General features: G+C 35.4%; 1 protein-coding gene across 1 annotated transcript in view; it reads right to left on the bottom strand.

The window, feature by feature from the left end:
- Positions 1-25,394, bottom strand: part of LOC122397492 — a 140,372-nt gene that overhangs the window by 52,828 nt on the left and 62,150 nt on the right. Inside the window, exons 3-4 of the mRNA XM_043396667.1 lie at positions 24,719-24,949; positions 9,683-10,576 (exon numbers count right to left, since the gene is read on the bottom strand). Coding sequence (XP_043252602.1) covers positions 9,683-10,576; positions 24,719-24,949 — 1,125 coding nt within the window. The remainder of the gene's footprint in view (positions 1-9,682; positions 10,577-24,718; positions 24,950-25,394) is intronic.

Below are 25,394 nucleotides of genomic sequence, written 5' to 3'. Positions count from 1 at the left end.
ATACTGTACTTTTGTACTTATTAACTATATATAGTACACTAGCATGACTCCTTTTTACCATTTCACCAATCTCGCGAAGTGATTTCCCACTTCTCCATAATTCAATTACAATTTTTCTTTCTTCTATTGTAGTTTCCTTATTTTTAACACTCATTGTGATATAAATTATGATTTTTTAACAAACCACGCTAAGAATTGACGAAATGCTATGAAACAAAAGAATTAGAAATAAAAGAAAGACGAGATTCTCCCATGATTTTGAGTTTTATTGGTATATTTCGTCAATAGATGTCACGTATGAATACTTTTTTCTCGCTGATTTTCTTACTTCATTCGGTATTTGGGATTTGTCTGTTGTATTTTTATTTAAATCATAACCAAATTCATACTATCTGAAAGCTGAATTAATTTCCCAACTGCATATGTGCCTTTCATAGCTAAGTAACCTTCTATAATCAAAGTTATTATTGTTTAAACTGAACGTATTGCGGTGTATGGATACTTTTTTCGGTAACTGTACAAATGAAAATTTAGCATTACATTACTTACTTTATTCTCAGTTAATACCATTTCTCGATCAGAGTGCTTCAAATATGAACACATTCGAATATTGATTACTCGATAATTACGTTAATTCTGTTTCAATGAATGCAGAAATAAATTATATATATTTAGTTTCTAGCAAGTAAAATACATGTATATTACAATGTGTTTTGCTCGTTAAAGAATAAATATATCTTTATATATAAGCTAATATTCCAACTATTATATTAGTAAAAACTATAAGAGCTCAATAATAGCAATAGAATAATACATTTATGACTGCCCAATTTATTTTTACCCGCCCAGTATTTATTTTATAAAATGAATAGTTGTTTCAGTTGAACCGACGATACGCAATAACATCGATATTGCATGTGACAGTAAATTTTTGTCCACTAAGGAAAAGGGAAATGCAACCAAACATTTTGAATAATCTGAACGTTTTATCATGGAAACGTGACAAATGAATAATAGCTGTGACACCCGTTGCGTAAGCAAAAAGCTCTGTATTCCGTTTTTTCAATTATTGCTGTCGGATTTTTGCTAAGAACATGAAATAAATTATATTTTGATTTGTTCTCCTTCGAAAACTGGTATTTCATAATATCTAATGAAAGTATCTCAAAGAAATTTTTACAAAACAGCGACTTTTCTATACTTTACACGAATTTTCATTATCGTTCTATTAGTCGAATAACGATAGAATTGCCCACTTTCATTGTTTAATATTTCTAATCTTTGTGAAAAATTCAATAAAGAGTATTGACAAAGATTCAGAAGGTAGAAGAAATCGATAACGCGAGACTTTAAAGCGATGTACTCTTCTCGTCTAGAATTGAAGTCGACTTTTGTCTCAGAAGAACATTAAAATGATAAAATTTTTTAAATTACAACGACAATATTATTACAATTAATTACTATTTTCAAGCAATAGCAAAATTTTTAATTTTCTTTAAAAGAAATTCCAATTAATGTGAATTCGAAAATTATTTGCCATTGAGTTACAAAATGCTGAACTTTTCAAAATTCTTTCATTTTTAGAATATAAGATAATGATGTTAAATCATCGAATGAGTACGAAAATTTTTGTAGAAATTAATAAATCACTAACTAAAGTGTAATCGCGATGTGATCATTGGATATTACAATTTTTCCCGTACAATTCGACGGACATTTTATAATTTAGTACATCGCTTTCGTCCATAACGTCTCTTTCTTTAGTTTGTACCATTCTAATATTATTCGACAAACACTCTCGCTCTCATAAATGATTAAAAGACACTGACTGATTCGTTCAATCAACAAATGCACGTAAGCGCGATTATCCCTCGATACAAAGCAACGTGTTAATCGAGTGTCCACTTACTTTTATCCCTCTACAATTGTGTTTTCCATTAAAAAAAATTTACATGTATAAAAATGTAAATATTTTCATCAATTCTCTACCATATGTATAATCTATTTTCAGGTCGTCCAATAAGTTCGTGTTATCCGGCATTCTTAAATCGACGAGGATTGATTTTAAACTAAAAATGTAAATTGGTAGGAAAAAGAAAAGGGTATAGCCGAATAAGGGGGTCAAATGTGCCCCCAAACCGAATGGAACGAGCCCGGGGTCATTCGATAGCAAAAAAAAATAACCCATGTGTGCAAATTTTTAACTTGAAATCTCGACCGTGGGGGTAGTAATGGGGTGAAAACGAAAATCATGTTTTTGAATTATTTCTCTTGACCTATTGAGTAAAAAAATGTAAAAAAATTCAGAGACATTTCGGGTACCGGGGCACATACTTTGGGAGATTTTCAGATTTTTTGATTGAAGAACCAGGTAGTGAAAAATAAAAAACAGCAAAAAATGCCGAAAAATGCCGATTACGTATTGAAGGAGGCCCGGAACTACTTTTATACTTTTACAGTAAACAGGTATTACTATTACTATTACTCTCAATTTTTTTCAGATTTTTCATTTTGGTGCGCCGCAGTGAAAAAAAATAAAAACCGAGTTTTTCCTCGTTTTCTGCGTATTAGAGTAACTTACACGTTGAATTTTTATGCATCCTTCAATATATAAGTGTTTTTGTAGACTGTTTAATGTTTCTACACTAAGCAGAATTACATAACAATTGAAACAAATAAAATAAAGCCAACCGTTAAGCGCAATATATCCTAGAAAATCAACGATATTTTCAACGGCGTCGATGGGGCAGTTGGTAGAGTGTCCGACTGCTGAACCGCTGCAAGTTTTTTTACCATAGGTTCGAGTCTCTCTTCTGGACTTAGGATTTTTTTTCCTTCATTATTTTTTTTTTCAAATTCTAACTATATAACAATGCTTTATATTTATTTATAAATGTTCTGAAAGCATTTTACAAATATTTTAACCTGAAATATGTATAAATATAGTTTTGGAGTGTTTTTTTCGTTTTTATTTTTTTTGTCAACCACGATTATTGTTTAACATCTCTTACACTGAAATTAATGTGAAATGTTAGTTTTCAAATCTCTTACCTTTGACTACTGTGAATGGATCGGAGCAGAAGATTGTATATTGGCTTACTATTACTTCTTCTCGCCCTTCGATCAAGCAGATCTTTCCTTCTTTTTCTCTTTCTTTGATAAATATGAATGTTTGCTACGGCTTCAGTATCTAACGTAGACATGTAAGGGCCATTCCACGCCAAATCTATTAACCCACTCTCTGCCAATGATACTTTTTTCTAATAAACCCATTTTTAAGTACCAGTTTGATCGTTTCATGCTTATTTTTGAATGAAGTATCATTGCTCGATGGAAACCACGGGGAAAAAATTCTATTTACGGGAACATACCAATTATCACAAGCCATATCTTACTTAGCGGAAGTTATGGATGAAGATAATAATTTTATTTGTTCGTTGCCTTAAGCAGACAAAAAATATTATTAAATGTGAAGTGAGATCGCGTCACATCAATAGTAAAACATATAGATGTTACATTAACTACGTACCAAATTCAATTGGTTACTCCGGGATTAAACGCTATTGTTGCGAATGTGCGAATGGTAACCGTACTGTCGGTTGCTGTTCACATGTCGCAGCAATAATTTATTATTTATCGCATGCTCGGTACCTTTCACGAATTGTACGTCCTGCAGAAATTCTGAGTAAATTATTTAATATCGAACAAGTAAATCCCGTAATTAACGTCGACAGCGACCAAGATTGAGCCATGCTTTTTTTTATTTCCAACACTTATGTCCGCCATTTACTCTCATCCGATCCATGTAATCACTTCTAACCCATCCTTCGCCTCTCCTGATGGAAGAAGCCCACCACCTTCCCGTGGTTTCCATCGAGCAATGATACTTCATTCAAAAATAAGCATGAAACGATCAAACTGGTACTTAAAAATGGGTTTATTAGAAAAAAGTATCATTGGTAGAGAGTGGGTTAATAGATTTGGCGTGGAATGGCCCTTACATGTCTACGTTAGATACTGAAGCCGTAGCAAACATTCATATTTATCAAAGAAAGAGAAAAAGAAGGAAAGATCTGCTTGATCGAAGGGCGAGAAGAAGTAATAGTAAGCCAATATACAATCTTCTGCTCCGATCCATTCACAGTAGTCAAAGGTAAGAGATTTGAAAACTAACATTTCACATTAATTTCAGTGTAAGAGATGTTAAACAATAATCGTGGTTGACAAAAAAAATAAAAACGAAAAAAACACTCCAAAACTATATTTATACATATTTCAGGTTAAAATATTTGTAAAATGCTTTCAGAACATTTATAAATAAATATAAAGCATTGTTATATAGTTAGAATTTGAAAAAAAAAATAATGAAGGAAAAAAAATCCTAAGTCCAGAAGAGAGACTCGAACCTATGGTAAAAAAACTTGCAGCGGTTCAGCAGTCGGACACTCTACCAACTGCCCCATCGACGCCGTTGAAAATATCGTTGATTTTCTAGGATATATTACGCTTAACGGTTGGCTTTATTTTATTTGTTTCAATTGTTATGTAATTCTGCTTAGTGTAGAAACATTAAACAGTCTACAAAACACTTATATATTGAAGGATGCATAAAAATTCAACGTGTAAGTTACTCTAATACGCAGAAAACGAGGAAAAACTCGGTTTTTATTTTTTTTCACTGCGGCGCACCAAAATGAAAAATCTGAAAAAAATTGAGAGTAATAGTAATAGTAATACCTGTTTACTGTAAAAGTATAAAAGTAGTTCCGGGCCTCCTTCAATACGTAATCGGCATTTTTCGGCATTTTTTGCTGTTTTTTATTTTTCACTACCTGGTTCTTCAATCAAAAAATCTGAAAATCTCCCAAAGTATGTGCCCCGGTACCCGAAATGTCTCTGAATTTTTTTACATTTTTTTACTCAATAGGTCAAGAGAAATAATTCAAAAACATGATTTTCGTTTTCACACCATTACTACCCCCACGGTCGAGATTTCAAGTTAAAAATTTGCACACATGGGTTATTTTTTTTTTGCTATCGAATGACCCTGGGCTCGTTCCATTCGGTTTGGGGGCACATTTGACCCCCTTATTCGGCTATACCCTTTGTTGCAATCTAAACATTCTTTCGTTTTTTTTTCTGAAAACTAAAACTATAACAATTGGAGATGAGAAATGAGTTTTGTGAAACAGTCTGCAGTCTTTATAGTGGATAAATGATTTGAAAAAATGTCAACAGACTGAAAAACAGCGTTGAACAACGATTTTATGTAAAGTCAACATTTTATGAAAAAAAGAGGAGGTATTTACTGATTTTTGTAAAATGCTTTAAGTGTTGGAAGAAGCGATGACGCAGGTAACTGTAATTCCCTTGACAATGTAAATCAACATCGTCTGGCGTCTGATGAACCATTGTTCTACTTGTAAAACGGAGCTCAGCGTGGTAAGTTTCGATCTTTTTATATTAATAAAGTTATACAGTAAGGAGCAAAACTGAACACACATATGACATTTAACAAAAATAATTTTTTATTCAATATTTTGCATGTAGAATACAAAAAAGATAAGATACTTGGTATTATCTATCATTCTCTGGCTTTTCAAAACAAATTTAACATTTGTGATACCATTATTATTTCGCTTCGTACAATTTTTATTCGTGTAGTCAATTTTTAGTAAACATTTCAAATTTTGGTACACTTAATATTTCGTCCATAAACCTTTAACCTTGATAATTCCTTCAATACGTTTAGATATACTTAATACTACATTTTCGCAATTACTCTGGTGCAATAGAATCGCATCAATATAACGTTATGAAAGCACTATCTAAAGATATAAAGAATAATATAATTTTCCAATTAAAATTGAGTTTGTCAACGCAAGTAATTCCTAGAAAATTTGCTGTTAGTCGGGGAGTTGTACATAAAATACGAAGGAAACGTAATGAAGTCCCTGCATCTTTTGGAGGCTGTCCAAAATTATTATCTTGCCAGGACAAGAGAAGATTGACAAAATGCATTACTTCAGAAATTGCAACGACAGCATCAGTGACTGCAAAGCTATTAGAAAGCGATGTTGGAAAGGAAATTAATAAGTAGACAGCTCGAAGACCATTAAAAGAAGCCAATTTTACAGCAATTACGAAGAAAGAAAACCTATCCTATCAAAAAAGAATGTCAAGACCTGTCTGAATTTTTCAAAAAAACATTTAAGCTATTTCCAACGAATCGAAAATCAATCGAATTTCATCGAATGGATGTTGTTGGTGTTGGAAAAAGCAAGACGAACTTCTATTACCGTATCATGTGAAGCAAACAATGAAAGGTAGTGGTTCACTTATGGTGTGGGGGTGTATTATTGCGTATAGTGTAGGTTCAGTACATCGAATGGAAGGTACGGTGAACCAGTATACGTATAAGGATATTTTAGAAAAAAATTTACTAGAAACAATTCAAAATATGCCAGTACCAAAGTGTGATGTATTTCAACATGACAACGCTCCATTGTGCGAACAGTGTGAAGAATTGGCTGCAAACTCAACTATTTCAAACCATGAAACGGCCTGCTTAAAGCCCAGACATAAACCCGATTGAAAATACCTGGGCATACTGAAAAATGAAGTTAGAAAATAAATATAGTGCTTCCCTAGTAACGATAACTGATTTGGGGCATAGAGTACAAGAACAATAGTATTCTATTACACCAGAGTATTACGAGAATGTAGTATTAAGTATGTCCGAACATATTGAAGCAATTATCAAGGTTAAATGTTTATGAACGAAATATTAAGTGTGCCAAAATCCGAAAAATTGCACGAAGCAAAATAATAATGTATTGCAAATGTTAAATTTGTTTTGAAAGGCCAGAAGATTGTAGATAATACCAAGTATCTTATCTTTTTTGTATTCTACATGCAAATATTGAATAAAAAATTATTTTTGTTAAAATGTCGTGTGTGTGTTCAGTAGGGTGGTCCTTAGCTACAGGGGTCAGAATTTTTTTTTTACGCACCCCCATAGACTGTGACACTTGATAAAGAAATCATTTATGCAAAATTCGTATATAACATAGGAAGTGAGTCATAATTCGTGGCTTTTCCTTATGTATGAAAACTAAAACCGAATGTAGGTGTGCTACGTTTTGCCATACGATTATTTTCAATCGAAAGGACAAGGAGACACATACGATCGTGTGTCAAAAAATTACGTTTTTTTTGCATCGTGCTAGGAAAAGGTTCTTTTCCTTTTTTCACGAGAATTAATAAAAGCCGCTTGATTGTTGGGTTAGTAGAAGAAGAGATCCCAGAAACCATTTTTCAAGTACATAGTCATAGTCTTCTGTTCTTTTTGTACGCCAAGTTTCATGCAATGCTAATAGTTTTTGAGCTTTGCTCACGATCACGGCAATTGTCTTGAGATCCAATTTTATTTTTCGTACCTTGTAAAATAACACACACAATACTTGTCTATTACTAGGAAGCTTTGTTCCAATAATTTTACTTTCGTCATGCTCGAACAAATATATTTCATCAGAACTTCTGATCTCCATTTTTGCACACATTCAATTTCTCTATGAATAATATTTTGTGAACTGCACACGTTGAACTCTTTACGATGATTAAATAAGAGACGCTTCTTGTTTCTACGGCCTTATTGTTGAAAGTAATATACAAATATTATTAATTAAATATAATTTTATTGTGTTATTTTAGAAGTATTAATGAATATTTTTAAATAGAAGTATAATTTCTCAGATATACAGGGAGTTCGCCCAACCTTAGGAAAAATTTTAATGGGAGATAGTAGAGACTGAGGCTTCGTTAAAAAGTTATTAAAAAATTAATTTAAAAAATTTTTAATCATTTTAAGAAAATTATTTTCAGTTGCAGAGGTCAATTATAATAATTTTTGGTCATTAAACATACCCCCGAAATCTTATTCACTTTCGAGAAAAAAATTCCTTACCGAAAATATAATCTGAGGCCTGAAATGGTTCCCCGAAATTTCATGTGAATCTTTAAAACATCATAACTCTTGAACAAATAGGACGATTTTAATGTTTCAAAATGCAAACAATGCGTATTTTGGTGAAGAATATGTGGCAATTCCAAAAATATACGAAAAGCTATCCCTCGACTGCGCGAAATGGGAAGAACCCCATAAAATTAGACCAATTTTCAAAAAGCCATAACTCCTACAATAGAGAATATATTTCAATGAAACTTTTTTCTGAAGTAGAGCTCATGAGTACGTACAAAAAAGTATTAGACAACTTTTCTGTAGGACGTCAAACAAAATGACTAAAAATCAAAAACGAATTTGTAAGAAAAATCGACAAGGTGCCTACATTTTACGATGAAAAAAAAATTTCAAATCGTTGGGGAAAAATTATTTTTGGTTGTGGGGGTCAATTACAATCATTTTTGGTGAATAAATATACCCCGGAAATCCTGCGCATTTTCGAGAAAAAAATTCAGTACTGGTGGAACTTTAAACGTTAATAACTGTTTAACGAAGCCTTCATCAACAAATTGGTATTCCTGATTTTCGTCCTATTTTGGCCTCTAGAATCCCCCATTACAATTTTTCCCAGGGGTGGCCGAACACCATGTATGTCTGAGAAATTATACTTCTATTTAAAAATATTCATTAATACTTCTAAAATAACACAATAAAATTATGTCCTAAATTGACGTGAAATTAGCTATAATTTAAAAATTTTAACTCAAATGCGGCACAGGTTCCCGTTTTCCAATCATTCTCAAATTTTGCACATGTTATTTTTTCTCAAAATGTCATAATTTAAGAGGGTAAGACCGAACAAAATCGGAAGTCGAAAAATAAGGGCCAGCATAATATGTACTATACTTTTTTACTCCAGACGCTGCATTGTATAGGATTCTAAATATATTATAACAATGAAAATCACACTTACGTTATTGTTTTAGGCATAAGGAATTATAATTTCACTAAAAAATATCAGTCGACAACTTTGGTATAAGATAATATAAGTGAATCCTTCTCTATGGCGAAATCATAAAAATTTCAAAACTTTAATTTAAATGCGGCACGTGATCCTGTTGTTTAATCTCGCTGAAATTTTGCACAGAACTTTTTTTTATCAAATGTCACAATCTGAGGGGGGAGGGGTAAAAAAGTAATCGAAAATCGAAAAATAAGGACCACCCTAATGTTCAGTTGTGCTTCTTGTTGTTAAGTCAAAATAATAGTGTTCGGATCTGACAGTAATCCTTAACATTAATTTCCAGGAGAAAATTCGGCACGAACTAATGGGACGACCTAATACCATACAGATACGTAATAAATAAAGGTTAGGTACGTAAGAATAGTACTATTTGGATGAATCTCAATTGACAACTATTTCCACAATCCGTCCACTTACTTTTGTCCCCGACTGTACAAAGAAAAGCGACTAAAGATCGTCGAGGTGCCCCCTAAAGTAAATAATTCTCAAACTCCTTCTAGGAATCGGATCCCCTCCACCCGCAGGCCAGCATGCCGGCATTCCATTCTCTCTCGAGTCTCAAGTCGATGGGTGAAGTCTAATACAGTGGCCTCGGCCTGGTGACCAGAAGAACGCCAACCAACGGGACGCGCGGACAAGACGGGACCGAAAGAAACGTGTGCGTGTGTGTAGAGTCGAAGAGAGATATCACTCACTCGGCGTTGGTCTCCGGCGTGGGTAGGTCGCCGATTGTCGTCAGAGTGAGGGTGGACCAGTACAGGGAGCCGAGGTACTTCCTGGTGAGGGACGCGTACTCGCCGGGTCTGTACGGATAGACCCAGTCCCCTTGGAATCCTTCCGCCTCGCTGAGCAAGTAGTAAAAGCAACCGAACCAGTGAGCCAGGATCAGCAGTATATGTATGAGATTCAGTACGCGCCACAAGTTTGGATAAACCGTACGCGACTCCACCATGTAGTAGTAGTTGTAAACACGGTAGATTTTCAGAAACCTCGGGAACCTGAGCATAGGATTACTGCCGAGGTTCACTTGGAGCAGGTCTAGCGGCAACAAGGCCAGCAGATCGAGCACGAAAGACTTCGATTTTAGGTAATGGCCCGCCAGTTTCTTGCTGTTGTAGACCATCAGGCCCTGCTCGAGGTAACCGGTGCGGAACTGCACCGCCACGTCCAGGAAAAAGACCAGGTCGGTGAAACCGTCGCAAGCGAGCCAGGTAGCCGGCGCCAGCGCCTGCAGTTCTGGCAAACTTTGCCTCACGATCAGCGTCCAGAGATTGTAGAGGACGCAGCCGGACAACAACATCAGCCAATAGTAGTAGAAATTTTCGTCGGGATTCACCACGGTCTTCGGTGGTTTCTGCGGCCTTCGCGGACGTCTGCGACGACGACCGCTCGAATCCTTGTCGTCGTTCGCGTCGCCCTCGCCTTCGCCCGTGTCTAACGTCTCCTGGCTCTCCGGGATCTGTCTGGTGGAGAATCTCTTAAGGAACGAGTCCTCGCGTTTCAACGGCGGCTTCTTCTGGATCGTCGATATCGCGGAGGACAACTGAACGGTGGTGCGCAGCTTCATCCACCGTTGATTGCTCTTCGTTCTGGGAACAGAAAGAGGAATAGATCGACAGTCAAGGACGGATTTAATGGTTGCAAAGTAGCCCACGACGAAGCACCAAGTCCCGGGACAATTTGGCGCTACCGATACGCGGGCTTTGACCTCGATCGGGCCTCGAACATCGTGTGTGCTTACCTACAAACATTTTCCTCGTTTAATATTTCACTGAAAGTTTACGATCGGCGTTATTTTTGGAGAAAATAGGCGTTCCTTCATCGTTTATTTGTTCGTAGACGTTTCTTTTTATTTAGAATGTATACATGTATTTGCTAAAACTGTTCTAGAATTACTTTAGGTTGAGGCTTCGAGAAATAGGCAGTTGCAGCGGCGATAGCCGATTTTTTGGCTACCTCTTACAAAGGGACCTTACGGTAGTGGAAATTGCTTTTAAAACGGTAGTAGGTACAATATAGTACGTACCTAGTATTAAAAAAGGATTTCTTCAAAATGGGTCTTCGTTTTCGAGATATTTTGATTTAAAATTTTGTACGCACCTAGTAAATGAATTATTTAAGGGGGGGAGACTCATGTAATATGGTAAAACGAGAAGTGATATTTGGCAATCTCTGTATAACAGAAGACTTTGATGAAACTTTACTTAACATTTCAAGATACAAATATTTTTTTTCGTTACGTTTTATCGACTTTGGATGAATTAATAAATGTTATTTCTTATGTCGATGGTGTTGATCGGCGTACAATCTAACATTTGTTTCCCTTCATCCAGTTTTCTTAAAAAATCATTAGTAAAATAGAAGTTTAAAAATGCAGTATTCATGTTAAAACTGATGATTTATTTATCTATTTCACTTGAAGGGGAGTCATGTAAAATGGTAAAACGAGAAGTGATATTTGACAATTTTTTTACACCATAAGGGTTTCATAAAACTTTTCGCCAGTTTCCACATACATGTATACACATTCTTTAACGTTTCAAGATACAAATATTCTTTTCTTCGTTACATTTTGTCGAGTTTGGATGAAATAATAAATGTTATCCCTTATGTCGATGGCGTTGATGTAGAATAAAAAATCGAACGACATTTTCTTCATAATAGTACTACGCGTCGTATGAACTAACATCCTTCACAATAATAATTACTTAAATTATGTTTATTGCATAATTAAATTAGAAATTGCAAGAATCATATTTTTGTGTTCAGAGTTGTGTATCTCCGACAATTTTGCAATTTTTTTAAGGAGGATTTTAGTGCATGCAATGCGCAGTACTATTATGAAGAAAATGTCGTTCGATTTTTTATTCTAGATCAACGCCATTGACATAAGGGATAACATTTATTATTTCATCCAAAGTCGATAAAATGTAACGAAAAAAAAATATTTGTATCTTGAAATGTTAAAGAATAAATGTGGAAAGTGGTAAGAAGATTCAACAAACTCTTATGCTGTAAAAAATTGTCAATTATTCTTTCTCGTTTCACCATTTTACATGACTCTCCCCTTTAAGTGATATACAGTCTGTTTTATAAGAGCGTTGGAGCGATTTTTCGAATGACGGAGCTAGAAGAGCGGTAACATTTATCAGATCTACTTCAGATGTTTATAAAGAGTATCGCGTTACTCGACTCGCGTCCCATACTCAAGCAGTATTCGTTTGTCAGCCCGAGCGATCGAATGCTTAAAAATGAGTGCGGCGTACGCTAGGCGATACGAAGCTGTATTTCTTTGTACGCATCCGAAAGTTCCAAAATTAAGCTTTTCTGCGACGGCTCGTTATATGAGGAAATCGACAGAGTTTGTTAGAAAGTGGGTGAATCGTTATAAATTAGTGAAAAACGTTGATGACTTTGAAGGAAGAGGGAAGAAAGGTGGAACAACAGAGCGACAGGATAAAGTGATTCTAAGACTGTTCGAAAAAAATCCGTCGCTGTCATTACGACAAGCTCAAAAACAGCTTGAAAAAAAGGAATCAAGCTTGCCGTTTCAACAATAAAAAGGCGATTAGAAGATTCCAACGTAAAATATAGAAGCACGCTGCGAAAGCCCTTGCTCTCCGCGAAACACGTCAGTATGCGATACGCTTGGGCCCAGAAAAATATTGATTGCAACTGGGACAATGTAATCTTTTCTGACGAATCCTCGTTTTGGGCGTGGGTACCTAAAAAGAAAGCCTGGACCTGCAAACATAATCCAATGCTACAACGAACTGTTAAACATCCAGTTAAGGTCCACGTTTGGGGATGCTTTTGTTCCCTTAGTTTTGGAAATTTGTTTCTCTTCACCGAAAATTTGAATGCTGAAAGAATGGTAAAAATTTATGAAAAATGCTTGTTGAAATCAGCTAGAGTGTGGTTTGGTGACAATAATGCTTCGTGGGTGTTACAAGAGGACAATGATCCGAACACCGCATCAATGTTTTAAGCTGGCCCTCACAGTCACCGGACGCGAACCCCATTGAAAATGTATGGGCAATTCTTAAGATAAGGCTTCAGGGAAAACAAGTATACACCCTGAAACAATTATGCCGCCGAATAAGAATTTTATGGAGATCATTACCAATAGAATACGCTGAAAACCTCGTCAAAAGTATGCAAAAACGCTGTGAGGCTATACTACAAAATAAAGGAGATTTCACATAATATTAGGTATTTGCGACGTAGTATTATAAATAAACTTTGATGCCCTCTATGAATTTTTACAAAATATTTACTTGTTGTTTAGATATAGCTCCAACGCTCTTATGAAACAGACTGTATGTAGATCGCATTATAATCATTAATAATTTATTAATCGTCAGTTTTAACATGAATGCTGCATTTTTAAATTTCTATTTTACTAATGATTTTTAAAGAAAATTGCTTGTGACTTTTTTAAAAGATTAAAGTGTTATTTTGAATAAAAATTGGTAAAATAAAAATTTATTTATTATTGTTATATCATGAATTTAATTATAAGGTTTAGAAAACAGTGTTTCAGAGAATGTCAATTCTTCTTGATTAAAATAGGACAAGTAATGTTGCGTAATGTTAATAGCTTTGAAAATAAATAGTAAGGAATCGCCTTTACCGAATCACTACCTGATTTCGTCGTTGCCTACTGTCTACCTCACGGAGTTCAACCTAAAATAATTCGACCCTAGGTATCGTACTTGTGTTTCACATTTTAGATATCTAAAACGTCTCAAAGTTTTAAAAATCACCCGAATTTTTTATCAAAAATGTAACTAAAATTGAACGAAGTTTGCGTCGTATTGCTTTCTTTCATTTTTAATAAAAAAGGGTGCAGATCTTGTTTATACTCGGTTAATATTCAGACTTTCGTTGATTGGACATTTTTCTTTTGTTCTTGATATTACTACGTGCCCTTAAATTTTTCAATCTCCCTTTTAAATTACTCTGTACGTACAGTTTGGGCATAACAAAGGGGTTAACGGTGATTCAGCTCGTAATTTGTACTTTCAGCTTCCATTTTAATTCCTCGGAGGCTCCGTGAATGCTAATGTCAGGATACTTATTGCTCCCGTCGCCGTTAGAAGTATACTTTACGTCGCGAGTTCCCTTCGAAAGTAGTAAATTTAGGTTATGCACGAGCTGGTATAGGTGCGGACAAAGACGTTCGAAGCGGCAAAGTCTGCACATTATAACCGCCTTCGAGTTCAAAAACGTAATACCGTGTAACCCCAAGGGACTGTCACGATCGCTCGGTATTCGCAATTTCAATAAATAGCGTTTTCGTTTTGATTGTTCTTTCATTTATTGTTGCGGGGAAAGACCCAATAAGACTAAATAAATTCTCACGATCATTTAATAAAACTATAACGAGCTCGGGTCACTGGTTCAAACGCATCTTCGTATGCAAGCTTATAACTTTTATATTTACACGTTAATAATGGAAAATTCACTTTGAAATTATTGATTTGCAATACTAGGTTGACTAAGAATTGTCTACACAGTTTGAAAAGTACTGCAAGACGACATTTTTTTAATCTTATTTAACTGGGAATATATCAAGATTCAGTTTAAATTTTTTTACAAGGAAAAAGTAAACACAACTTAAACTATTGCATAAGTTGCAGGTGTGCACGCGAAAATGCTTGACGATTAAAAATTTATAATTCTTTCACTTCTACAAGTTGGAGCGTAATTAGTAGTAACGTCGAAAATGAGGAAATTTCTCATGCAAAAGGAAACCCAAAACGTGGAATGAAATTAATATACAGGGTGTCCCGTAAATAGTGTAAGAACTGGAAATGAGGGGTAGCTGAGACGATTCTGAACAACAATTTCCTTTGCAATGAGATTTTTGAGAAAACCAACATTGAGAATTCTTTTACTTTATTATTTCTGTTTGTGATTATATTTGTAAGTTACGATTGAAATTAATATTTTGTAGTTTACTAGTTAAAAAATAATTAAAAGCATTGTAATCATTGTCAGATAATCTTTAATACTAGGCCATGCATTATTAATGCATATTGACAATGTTAGAATATTCAGTTTCAATTTCGCGCCTTTGTGTTTATTATTAAGTAATGCCGCTAGGTGGCGCCGTAATAGGTTAAGTTGTTTTTCATTCTTTCGTTTTTGTTGTATGTGTGTGTGGTTCTTTTGCTGTTTGATGGGGTTTGCTGTTCGGCTGACTTGGAGGTATTGATATCTGTACGAAATAAAGTTTAATTATCAAACAGATAATACGATAAAATTAGGTTTGAGAACTGTAAATATGTAGTGGGAGCTCAAATGTCGCGTAGACCAATTTACCACTCAATTTGCGTATTTTTGAAGCTTTACAATTGTTTAATGTTTAAGATTATCTCTTGTTAATATCCACGTGTGAATCAAGAAAATATTCTCCGAAAAAGCAACTATTCAAGTTGCTTTCGCGCGAAGTGTATTGTGTTTTCCCCAATTGTGCCACGAATTACGCTCCACCCTGTGTATTATTGAATAGAACAAGTACAGTTTCCCGAGCTATTCTTAAAGTGTCTACTCGCGAGAATTTATGATCATCTTTACATGACGCGGGAATTTTGAAGCCGACAGCGACAAATGGTTTCAATTAAAATTACCTTCTCTTTTCCAAACTTATCTTCACCTGTTTTTTTTTTTTAACGCGAGAAACCGCGAGCGACTCGATAAGCACGAACTTGAGCACCGAAAGCAAAAGTCCGTCGTAATTTATCGAAAACAAGTTAATCGATTATTCAAGTTCCGTTCGAAAAGTTTCGTACTGTTTCCGTGCGATACAATATGCTTCACACGTTTCTATCGGGATGCATCGTGCAAACCGATTTAACAACAAAACAGTGGTGTGCGATGTATTATAAACCTTCGGGTCGTTTAAAGCTCCATGGAACCTTTTGCAAACCATGTCCATGCATGATACGCCCATAGGCCTATCGCAAACCTTGCATCTCGTTCAACACCTCTCGCTAGGAAAAATACATACGTATACATATCTATGCTTGTTGCAAGCAGACAAATTAATCCTACTTTCGTTCCATTCGCCAAAAACCCACTGAAACGAAAGAAACACACCATTCTCTTGCGAAACAATCGACGCCGCTTTGTCATTATCATTATTATTATTATCAATACAATTTTTTTTTTTTGTTCCTTAATCTAATTCTATGTGAGACAGATGGTAGGTGATTCTTGCTTGAAATAAGAAGTGAGCGAGAATCGAGTAAGATCAAGTTCAGTATCAGAGCATCGGATGGATGAGAGGCAGACAGACAGACAGACAGGTATAGACAAACAGACAGAGACAGAAACATCGAGAGAGTTGTCAAGTACGTTAGATAGAGGCAGAACGAAACTAAAGGTAAACTTTTTTATGCCACTACGCATTCTTTAATCATTAATACACCCATGTTATGTGTATTGTCGTTGTAACGTATACGCGTGTACGTTTGTGCGTGTTTGTTTGCGTTTGCGCGTAATGTGCGTGCGTATAGAGATGTTTGACGATAAATTCCGGTTGTTGGTGTGAATCGAGTACGTTTGGGAATCGGTTTTTCGTCTCTAATCGAACGTAGCTGGTAGAAGGGAAGCAGTCGAGACAGCGTCAAGCGTCAGCATTCGTTCGGAAACAACGCTATACTCACACCGCCAATCCGGAGGATCTAATCTAGAACACTCAGAGATTAGTTTTTTCATTTACGTATTCTTTCTCATAACAATTTAAGAGCGTTTTTTCGATCAGAAGGTTTACGTATTTCGTTGCAACTACACAATACTACGTTTCTTGCATTCTAATTTCTCATGCAGATGGATACGCTTTGCGTCGCGGACACTTTCGACGCATTGCCGACGATCGAACGAATAAAAATGGCTTCGTTTGGTCGCCAAACGAGGAATACAGTACCATCCAATTTCTCGTTCGTCGGTTCGATTGTTTTTTTTTCACCGAGACTATCGCCAAGATAGTCGGATATTTTTCATTGGTCCGGAAATGCGTCGAAACACGTTTATTAAAATTTTCGGGATTCTCACGGGGTGGATGGAAATGAAACGGAGGTACAAAGGACGGTATCGTTAGAGGTACGAATATTCATCCATTATCCCCCTGGGAAAGGATATCTCCAATTAATTTGTCCGTTGCAGATGGTATCTCGATAAAACAGCCACTGTTAATTAAAGATCTCTTTTTGAACGTAACGGTTTGCAATCGATCTGTAAATATTTTGTTGCTAACTTGAAAAGGTAGATGAATTCGAATCCAGCGAGACGTTGAAAGGTATCATAAATTATAATAAACGGACAGTGCAGACAGATTTCTATACATTCTGTTTCATAAAATATGTATGTCACGAGAACGCAAGAACAATAAGGAAACTTTAAAAGTTATTTTTTACTGCAGACTTAATCAAAATAAATTTTGTAGCTAGATCAAATCATTTCAATATTGATATTTCCAAGTTAGTAAACTCGAGTACCGTCTGACCCAGACGGATAACAACAATTACAAATGATTCGTTCCCAAAAGGATAATATCGCCGACAGCGATCTCTCCTCTCCATCCTTCTTCGTTCCACAACAGCGAAAAGACTTTCAGGAAGTATATTGTAATTTCCAGTCGATTGGATTCCATTTTCTCCCTCAAGAAAGGAAACGAATGAGGATCCCTTTATTAATCCATGCCAAATGCCAGAGAATGCTTGCAATCCAATTTCAATGCGTGCAATCTCATCGAATATCTTCTTATCATTCTCCAAGCACTCACCCTAACGGAGGTACGGAATTGGATTCTTTCTACCGCTTCCCAATTACCAAAATTCTCACGACCAGTTGTTTTAACGATTCGAAATACCATTGGTTTCCTCTAAATTGTCTTTTAACGACGATACACGACAATCGCGAGGAAAAAACTGTTCCCTTTGGTTTTGCTCGGTCTCTTTCTCTTTCTCTTCCTCTGATGTTCGCTAAAATCAGCGGTGCAGGCCGCTAAAGATACGAAACGGACAGTGATGGATCTTTATCGTATTCCTCCGATGATCGTAAAGCTCCGAAACTTCGCGCTGAGGGGCTTAGAATCTAAGGATTCCGACACTTTCTAATGTGGAACCACCACAGTTCCATTATTCGAATTAGTTATTATCATTCTGCCAGAAATCATTTTTTTTATTAAATTTTATTAACGTTCAACTAATACGTTAGAGACGAAATTATAACTGCCCTCTGTCGACGGTTTCCAACGTCAAATGTAGTTTTGTTATTAATAAAATTATTATTAGTAGCTAACGCTAAATTGATACGTTAAATATGTTACAAATTATGACAGCTATCTATTACACATACCAAAACTGCACATTTTCAGCTATCATCAAAATATGAAATGTTTTGAATTGGTAAAACTGGAAAGTCGAACTTGTTGTTTAATTTCAATGTTTTATAATAACTTCTTGAAGGAATTCATTCACTCTTGTAGTGAACTACGTTCGAAAATAGCCATTTCTCGACACGCGTATGCACACCCTAAGGTATCAGGGTCTGTTTCTGAAGTAATTATTCAAGAAATCATTCGTACGGTCTGTGAAAAGTCCAATAAAATGGAAACATCTCAAAACTGTTAATAGGACAAATCATATTCCATCATTGAATTGACTAGTTAATTCTCCGAGACAACAGTTTTATCCTTTCTTAATTTTAATGGATTTTCTACAGACTTTCCGAACGATTCCCTGAATAAATAATTCTAAAACGGCGAAGATGTAGCACATTAATTGGGGCAATTATATTAGCTACGCCATTCTGATTTTGATGCGTATTTGTTACAACTTTTCCACCACGCATCGATAAAATAACTATTGTTTTCTGATCCTTTAGGGTGTAATAATTGTCTCTTTTGACGTGTATCAAAAAATTGTCAAGCGTACGATCGTAATTTTATTTCATCTAATTTCTGTAACTAGGTCAAATGTCGGAGATATTTAATAATGTATAATACTCGATGATCCAGATTGCCTGGTCAAAGCGTATAAATGGTACCAATTTTACGAAAATTTCAAATACAGATAACATTTTGGACGTTTGGTTAAATACAATTTGACGGTATTTATCGATCACTCTGACTGAACAGATTACAATTAAATAATTCGCATTAATCTTGATATATCAGATAGCCATAATTATATTTATTTCAAAATTTAACTCTGTCTATTTAACACCTTTTTTTAAATTTCGTTTAAAATTTCTAATATACAATGTTATTTTAGCACCATTTAACTTCAAGACTTTTCTTATAGTATATTCACACTGAATTTTTCAATATTCACTTCTATTCTTATTGTTAATTTTTTGAGAAAAATATATAGTCTGTCTTGCCACCACGACCGATCATTTGACCTGCTGAACGATTTCTTTATCTTCATTTCTGTGTAAAAAAGCGGATAAAATTTAGTATCAACTTTTTGTTAGCTTCCGATGTACATAGGAAATATACCATATAGCAAAGATGAAAGAAGAGATTCTTCAGTTTCCGCTGTCTTAGAACAATTTAACAACGCGTATTAAAAATAGTAAAACTTTACACTCGTGTAGTTGTGAAACTACTAGTGTTTTCTTCATAATTGAACCACTGTTAGAAGTAGCAAGGATTCCCCTTTAAAATGGTTTTTATTTTATGTCGATCTGACTTTCCGTTTTGGAGATATCGTAATTTTAATAAAGGAATAATTTTTAAAATTCCACTCGCCATCTTATAAAAGACTATTAACGCGTATTGAAAATAGTCAAACTTTACACGAGTGCAGTTCCGCAGCTACTAGTGTTTTCTCTATAATCGAGCTACTGTTAGAAGCTGTAAAGTTTCCACATTGAAATGGGTTTGGCTTACGTCGATTCGACTTTCCGTTTAGGAGATAACATAATTTATTTAAAGGGGTAATTTTTTAAAAATTCTGCTACGGCTCTTTCCGTGTTAAAACAGACTACTAACGCGTATTGAAATTATTAAATCTTTAATTGTGTGCAGTTTCGAAATTATTAGTATTTTCTTCACGATTAAGCCACTGTCAGGAGCGGTAAAGCTTCCTCTTCGAAATAGTATTTATTTTATGTCGATCTGATTTTCCGTTTTGGAAATATTGTAATTTAAATGAAGGGGTAATTGTTTAAATTCAACTATTTCTGTCTCCATCTAACGCGTTGGACCTTTTTCTCGCACGTGAATCGTGACAGTCGTGACCAAGTGACATAATATTTACTATTTACTACGAGCACGTGCGGTCAACAATCTTGCGACGGCCGTATGGTATGCGATAAGACTGGATTATAAATTGTTTATTTAATTGAAAATGTATTTAAATTTGTACACAGAATATTTGTTCGTAAATAATTATTTTTTCCGGAACTGGCTACGGTATCGACTTGAAAAAATTCATTTTCAAGGGCGTTTTATCCGCAATCCGATGAAAGTTAAAAAATTTCAACGTAGTTTGAAAATCTTCTGTGTGAAGTTAAAGTACTAAATATGCACATTTAAAATAAAATTATTGAATATTTTTGTATAGGTTTTTTGAAATATGCGACATAAAAGACAAAGATGTCTTACGAATAGACTTCAAAACACAACTTTCTAAACATATAATGCAAAAATTAGAAGTACGTTGCCTCGTAAAAGAGAAAAAGGAAGGTCATTTGACTGGTCATGGTAGGAATGGGTATACTTGAAGTGTCGGTAGGTTTAGTGTTAATGTATTACCGTGTGTAAATAATGTTATAGAAATTCAGATTTGAATTAAACTTTTCAAAAATAGTAGAATACTTCCTTAAGTTCCATACCACATATAATTTATACTTTATATTTATATCATTAAAGTAATATTATAAATAAAATTTCTATTATATTATACTCTGAAGATTACCTATTAAACGTTGGGAATCGTTTACATTTACAAATAATAATATTTACTTGTCAATATTCATTTGCTCGTTCGACCAAATTTGAACGTTAATCTGATCGTTATTTACGAGTTTAAATTTCCCTCAGCAACGAACGCCCAAGTTTCCCGATCTCCGCTAATTTGACGATCGATATTCTCGTTGTGACGAGTGACGTCCGACAGAGAAGTACATACTTTTAACCGAAACACGAAGGAACCCGAGCTGTCCGCTTCTTATCTCTACGAGCAGTCTCTACTTTTAAGTAGGCGCTGAGAATCGCTGAAAAAGTAGGTACAACGATCGGCCATCAGCCATGTCATCTAATACAAAGTGGAGCGTATGTACTATGCAGTAAAGTCGACGTTACAGACTAAGATAGAGTGGCGAAAAGGATGGCGTTGCGGTGACCAGCGGATAGCCAATACTTTCGTGCGGCCACGATTCCACCGGATGACGCGTTCACCAAGTAAAAATGGACGAAATCTGAACGAAACGACGGTCCAACCCTTGTCAAACCTTTACGAAACGTAGTTATACATCTGCGTTAAGACTCGTGAGAAATGTGACGGTTCGATACACCCAACGAGCCCCGAAAATACAAATTACCGCAGACATTAACAACACCTTTAACCCTTTCTAATCCGAATAAATTATTTTAATAAAAGAAAATAATTCGCTCGAAAGCATCTGTGCGATAGGATCACGGAACGCATTTATACATCCAGAAATATTAAGAAATTCGAAATTTAACTCTTTTCATTTATTGAAATAAAATATCATGCTACGAATACAATAAAATATGTACTTCTAAATTATCAATGTGCATGCTCCGACGTAAGTAATGTTCAATTGTTATAATAACACAACTACCGACTCACTATAAGCAGACACAACTTACGTTTCCTAATGTCACTATCTGTTATATTGTTTAAATTATTAACCTCAACGTTAGAGGTGCTCTGTGGAATTGATGGGACAGAAAGGATTAAAGAGGCTTCTTTGCATCTCGGGTAAGAAAAACGAGCAATATTTGCAACTTCGTCCAGAAAGATAGCAAACCTATTAAACTGAACCATTTTGTGTTACAATAAAAAAGGAAGTGATTCTTTGTATAAAAATAAGTAAAAAATTGCCAGTACAAATTTTTCATTCTTAGTTTTCGAAAAAATCTATTTTTAAAATTCCTTAACACTAGATTGCACAAGGAAGTCATTTTGATTGCTTTTTAATTTCAATTAGAAAAACAATTATGTATATAATGACACAATTTCTTAAAATTTTGTGACTTTTTGTACAACATATAAATGCGTTTATTAATAATTGCAGTTACCTCCCCCCTCCTTCATTTAATGTGTTATACCTATATTGCCCAGAAGCAGTCATTTTGACTGCTTGGGAAATTTTAAATAATCAAATGACTCTTATTATTGAATTGAGTTTTTTTATATGACCAGTTCGGCTCTGTATTGAAATAACAGTTTTCATTTTTTTTTCGATTACCAACACATGATAAACTGTCAATTTGGGCGTATACTTGATAAGTTGTATGTAGTTTCTCAATAAGCTAAAGTAGTATGTACTTGTTATTCGAATCTTTATGCAATGATAATTGTTCTAACAAGTTGTTTATTTTATTTCTTTTGCAACCTAAATTCATAATATTAAAACCTAATATTAAAAATTAATTTTAAACAAATTTCTTTACACATTAGTTATTCTTTCACAATACAGTCATTTTGACTGCTTTTGGGTAATATAGGTATATACTAAGTTTCAGTCTTTCTAGTGTTAAGGATGTATCGAATGATACTTTAGAAAATTCTTGCGTTTATTTACATGTAAGTATACAACTTGATAATTAAAATTTGATAGATTATGAAACGCACTTAAAATATAATTAATGTATCATATACAAAATTCCTGAAATTGGCCCATTTTACAGTCATTTGCTTAAATTCCTCAACATTCTAGATTCTATCTCGTATTTTACTGACTCTGATCAATTAATCGTACAAAAATGTATAAAGAACCATAACAATTATCTAAAGTGTTGCTTGCGAAATTTAACTACAAGCGTATTAATAATCAGAAGAAGTTGCAGTTTAATACGTTGTATACTTTCGTTTCAAAAAAGTCCTAATGATACACCATTTTTCGGGTCGAGACGCGAGGGAACCCCTTTAAAGTCTGTTGAAGCCAGCCCCGCCATAGCAAAAGGAATTCCAGCGACGTAATGCCAGCAGGAATTCTCCGTAAACGTCGCTCGGGGAATATCGTTGGCAGAGCGGCGCGACGGGGACGCGTAACGCGGGGAAAACAAAGTAGCCCCGGGGCTTGGCTACGGTTTCTTCTTCTTTCGCGAGTCTGGGCCGAGACCCGTTTCGTTCACTGGCTTCCGCCTCGACGAATCTCCGGCGTCAGATTTACATCGTGAACGGGGCCGAATGGAATGTGTACTTGCGTACTCTTGTCGGTGTGCGTACTGATAAGAGAAAGAGAGAGAGGGGGAGCCACGTATGCGCAGTACAGGGATGTGCAAAATGTTTTTCGAAAAGTATTCGCACAACGAACACTTGACTCTTCGTAATCCGTTTCTGGTTGAATGCTTCATAGTATTCGGTATACATTTATTTCTTTGTTCGTACAATAGTCGAAAAACAACTACTGATATATACACGTATGACTTGAGACAATATTTCTGTTCCTTGCTAATTAAGTACCGAATACAAAATAGTGTATTTGGAAAATTAAATCTCCGTCGAAACGTATGAACACTGTCCATCCGCTATAATTCATGTAATAGGGATCAAGGAATTGATGTCTTGTCGTTATATTTTTTGACGTATCAGCGCGATGACCTTATGCCAGTTAAAAATTAGTGATTATATCGGTAAGTCGGTTTACCGGTAAAATCACATATAATAATAGCACAGATGAGGTATACGAGTAAACCTTTCACCTTATGGACTTTTGTGACCCAATTTGATTGCCATGAAAATTCGGAAGTGATTTTATGCGTTTTATCAAAAACTCATAACTCCTGAACGGATAGGAGGATTATATGTTTGAAAATGCAGACAAAGCGTATTTTGATTAAGAAAATTTAGAATCTTTAAGAATGTTTGAAAAGTTGTTTCTTAACGTAAAGTGAGAAAAACACCATAAAAATGGTCCAATTTTCAAACGCCCATAACTCCTTCAATAGTGAATGTATTTCAATGAAATTTATTTCTGAAGTACAGCTCATGGATATCTACAAAAAAGTATTACACAATATTTTTGTAGAACGTCAAAGAAATTAATCGATTGATACCCAATTCTGGACCGTACAGCTTTTATTCCATTAAAAAAATAATCAAATTTCTGTAATTTCATTTTCTGTCTCAGTTCCTCTTGTGTTCATTTCTAAACCCGTTGATAATGTTGCGCGTGACACGAAAATGGTAATGGGTCTCGAGACCCCCCAAAAATGGGCCGATAAATACATTGGGTGAAAGGTCTGTTCGTATTAGTCGCGTGTGATGATAGAGTAAGCATAAATGATCGGTAAACCAGTTTCCATTGATAGTTTTACCGAATTGCCATCAAATGAAAACGTTGGTAAGTTTAGAATCCCTATTACAAACCGATTCGAATTGTGCTCACCCCTGGTGCGGAACCTGTTCTGTTCGTTCGTGTACTGCGCGTGTATACGTTTATTTGTACGTGTACCAGTGTAACGGCGGACGTGAGAGTGCAGTTCAGAGGTTACCGTCCATATCGAGCAATGACGGGAGTACCTCTTGATCTTGCGTAGAGAGGAATATAGCGCCATGACAGCGCGTACGTTACTCCATTTTTGCGAGCCCCTCGTACTACGGGGTCTCCTGGCGGTAGCTGGTATCTCGGTATCGAGGTCATTGCTCTCCAAGGAGTCCGAGGTTGTTGAGGTTGTGCTAAGTCCCGGGGCATCATTTTCCAAGGACCCTCCGTGGCTCGAGGAGGTGCCTCGACGGTACAGCTCCGATAACCTGCGAAGAAGACAGAACCCCGACGGGTTGCCTCTCTCACTCACTTTCTCTCTCCCTCTCGTTTAGCCCATTCGCTCTGCCATCCGGGAATTCCTCTCTTTCATTTTTTACAGTCCCCACCTCTTGATCGTCTCTTTACTTTCCCACACTTCAAATTTATCTTCATTCCTTGCTTTTACTCGTTCTCAGTCTTCATTCGTTTGCACGCATACTCTCTCTCTCTCTCTCTCTCACTCTCTCTCTATCTACACTCCGGTCATACTAGACTTGAACAATTACACGAAGTTAGGAAACACGACGACAGATACGAAGACAACTTGGGACAACTTTCTCGTACCCAAGTTTTTTGGTTAAAAAAGTAAAGGTGACAAAGGCTTGTTTGAGAACACTTAAGGGGACAGTCTCATGTAAACGTTGCAAAATTTAATCATCTCTTATTAATTTT

The sequence above is a fragment of the Colletes gigas genome, unplaced genomic scaffold, assembly GCF_013123115.1.
Source record: "Colletes gigas isolate AHSC1104 unplaced genomic scaffold, ASM1312311v1 Colletes_gigas_Sc00009, whole genome shotgun sequence".
Classification (NCBI taxonomy): domain Eukaryota; kingdom Metazoa; phylum Arthropoda; class Insecta; order Hymenoptera; family Colletidae; genus Colletes; species Colletes gigas.
This window is presented reverse-complemented; position numbering and strand designations above follow the sequence as displayed.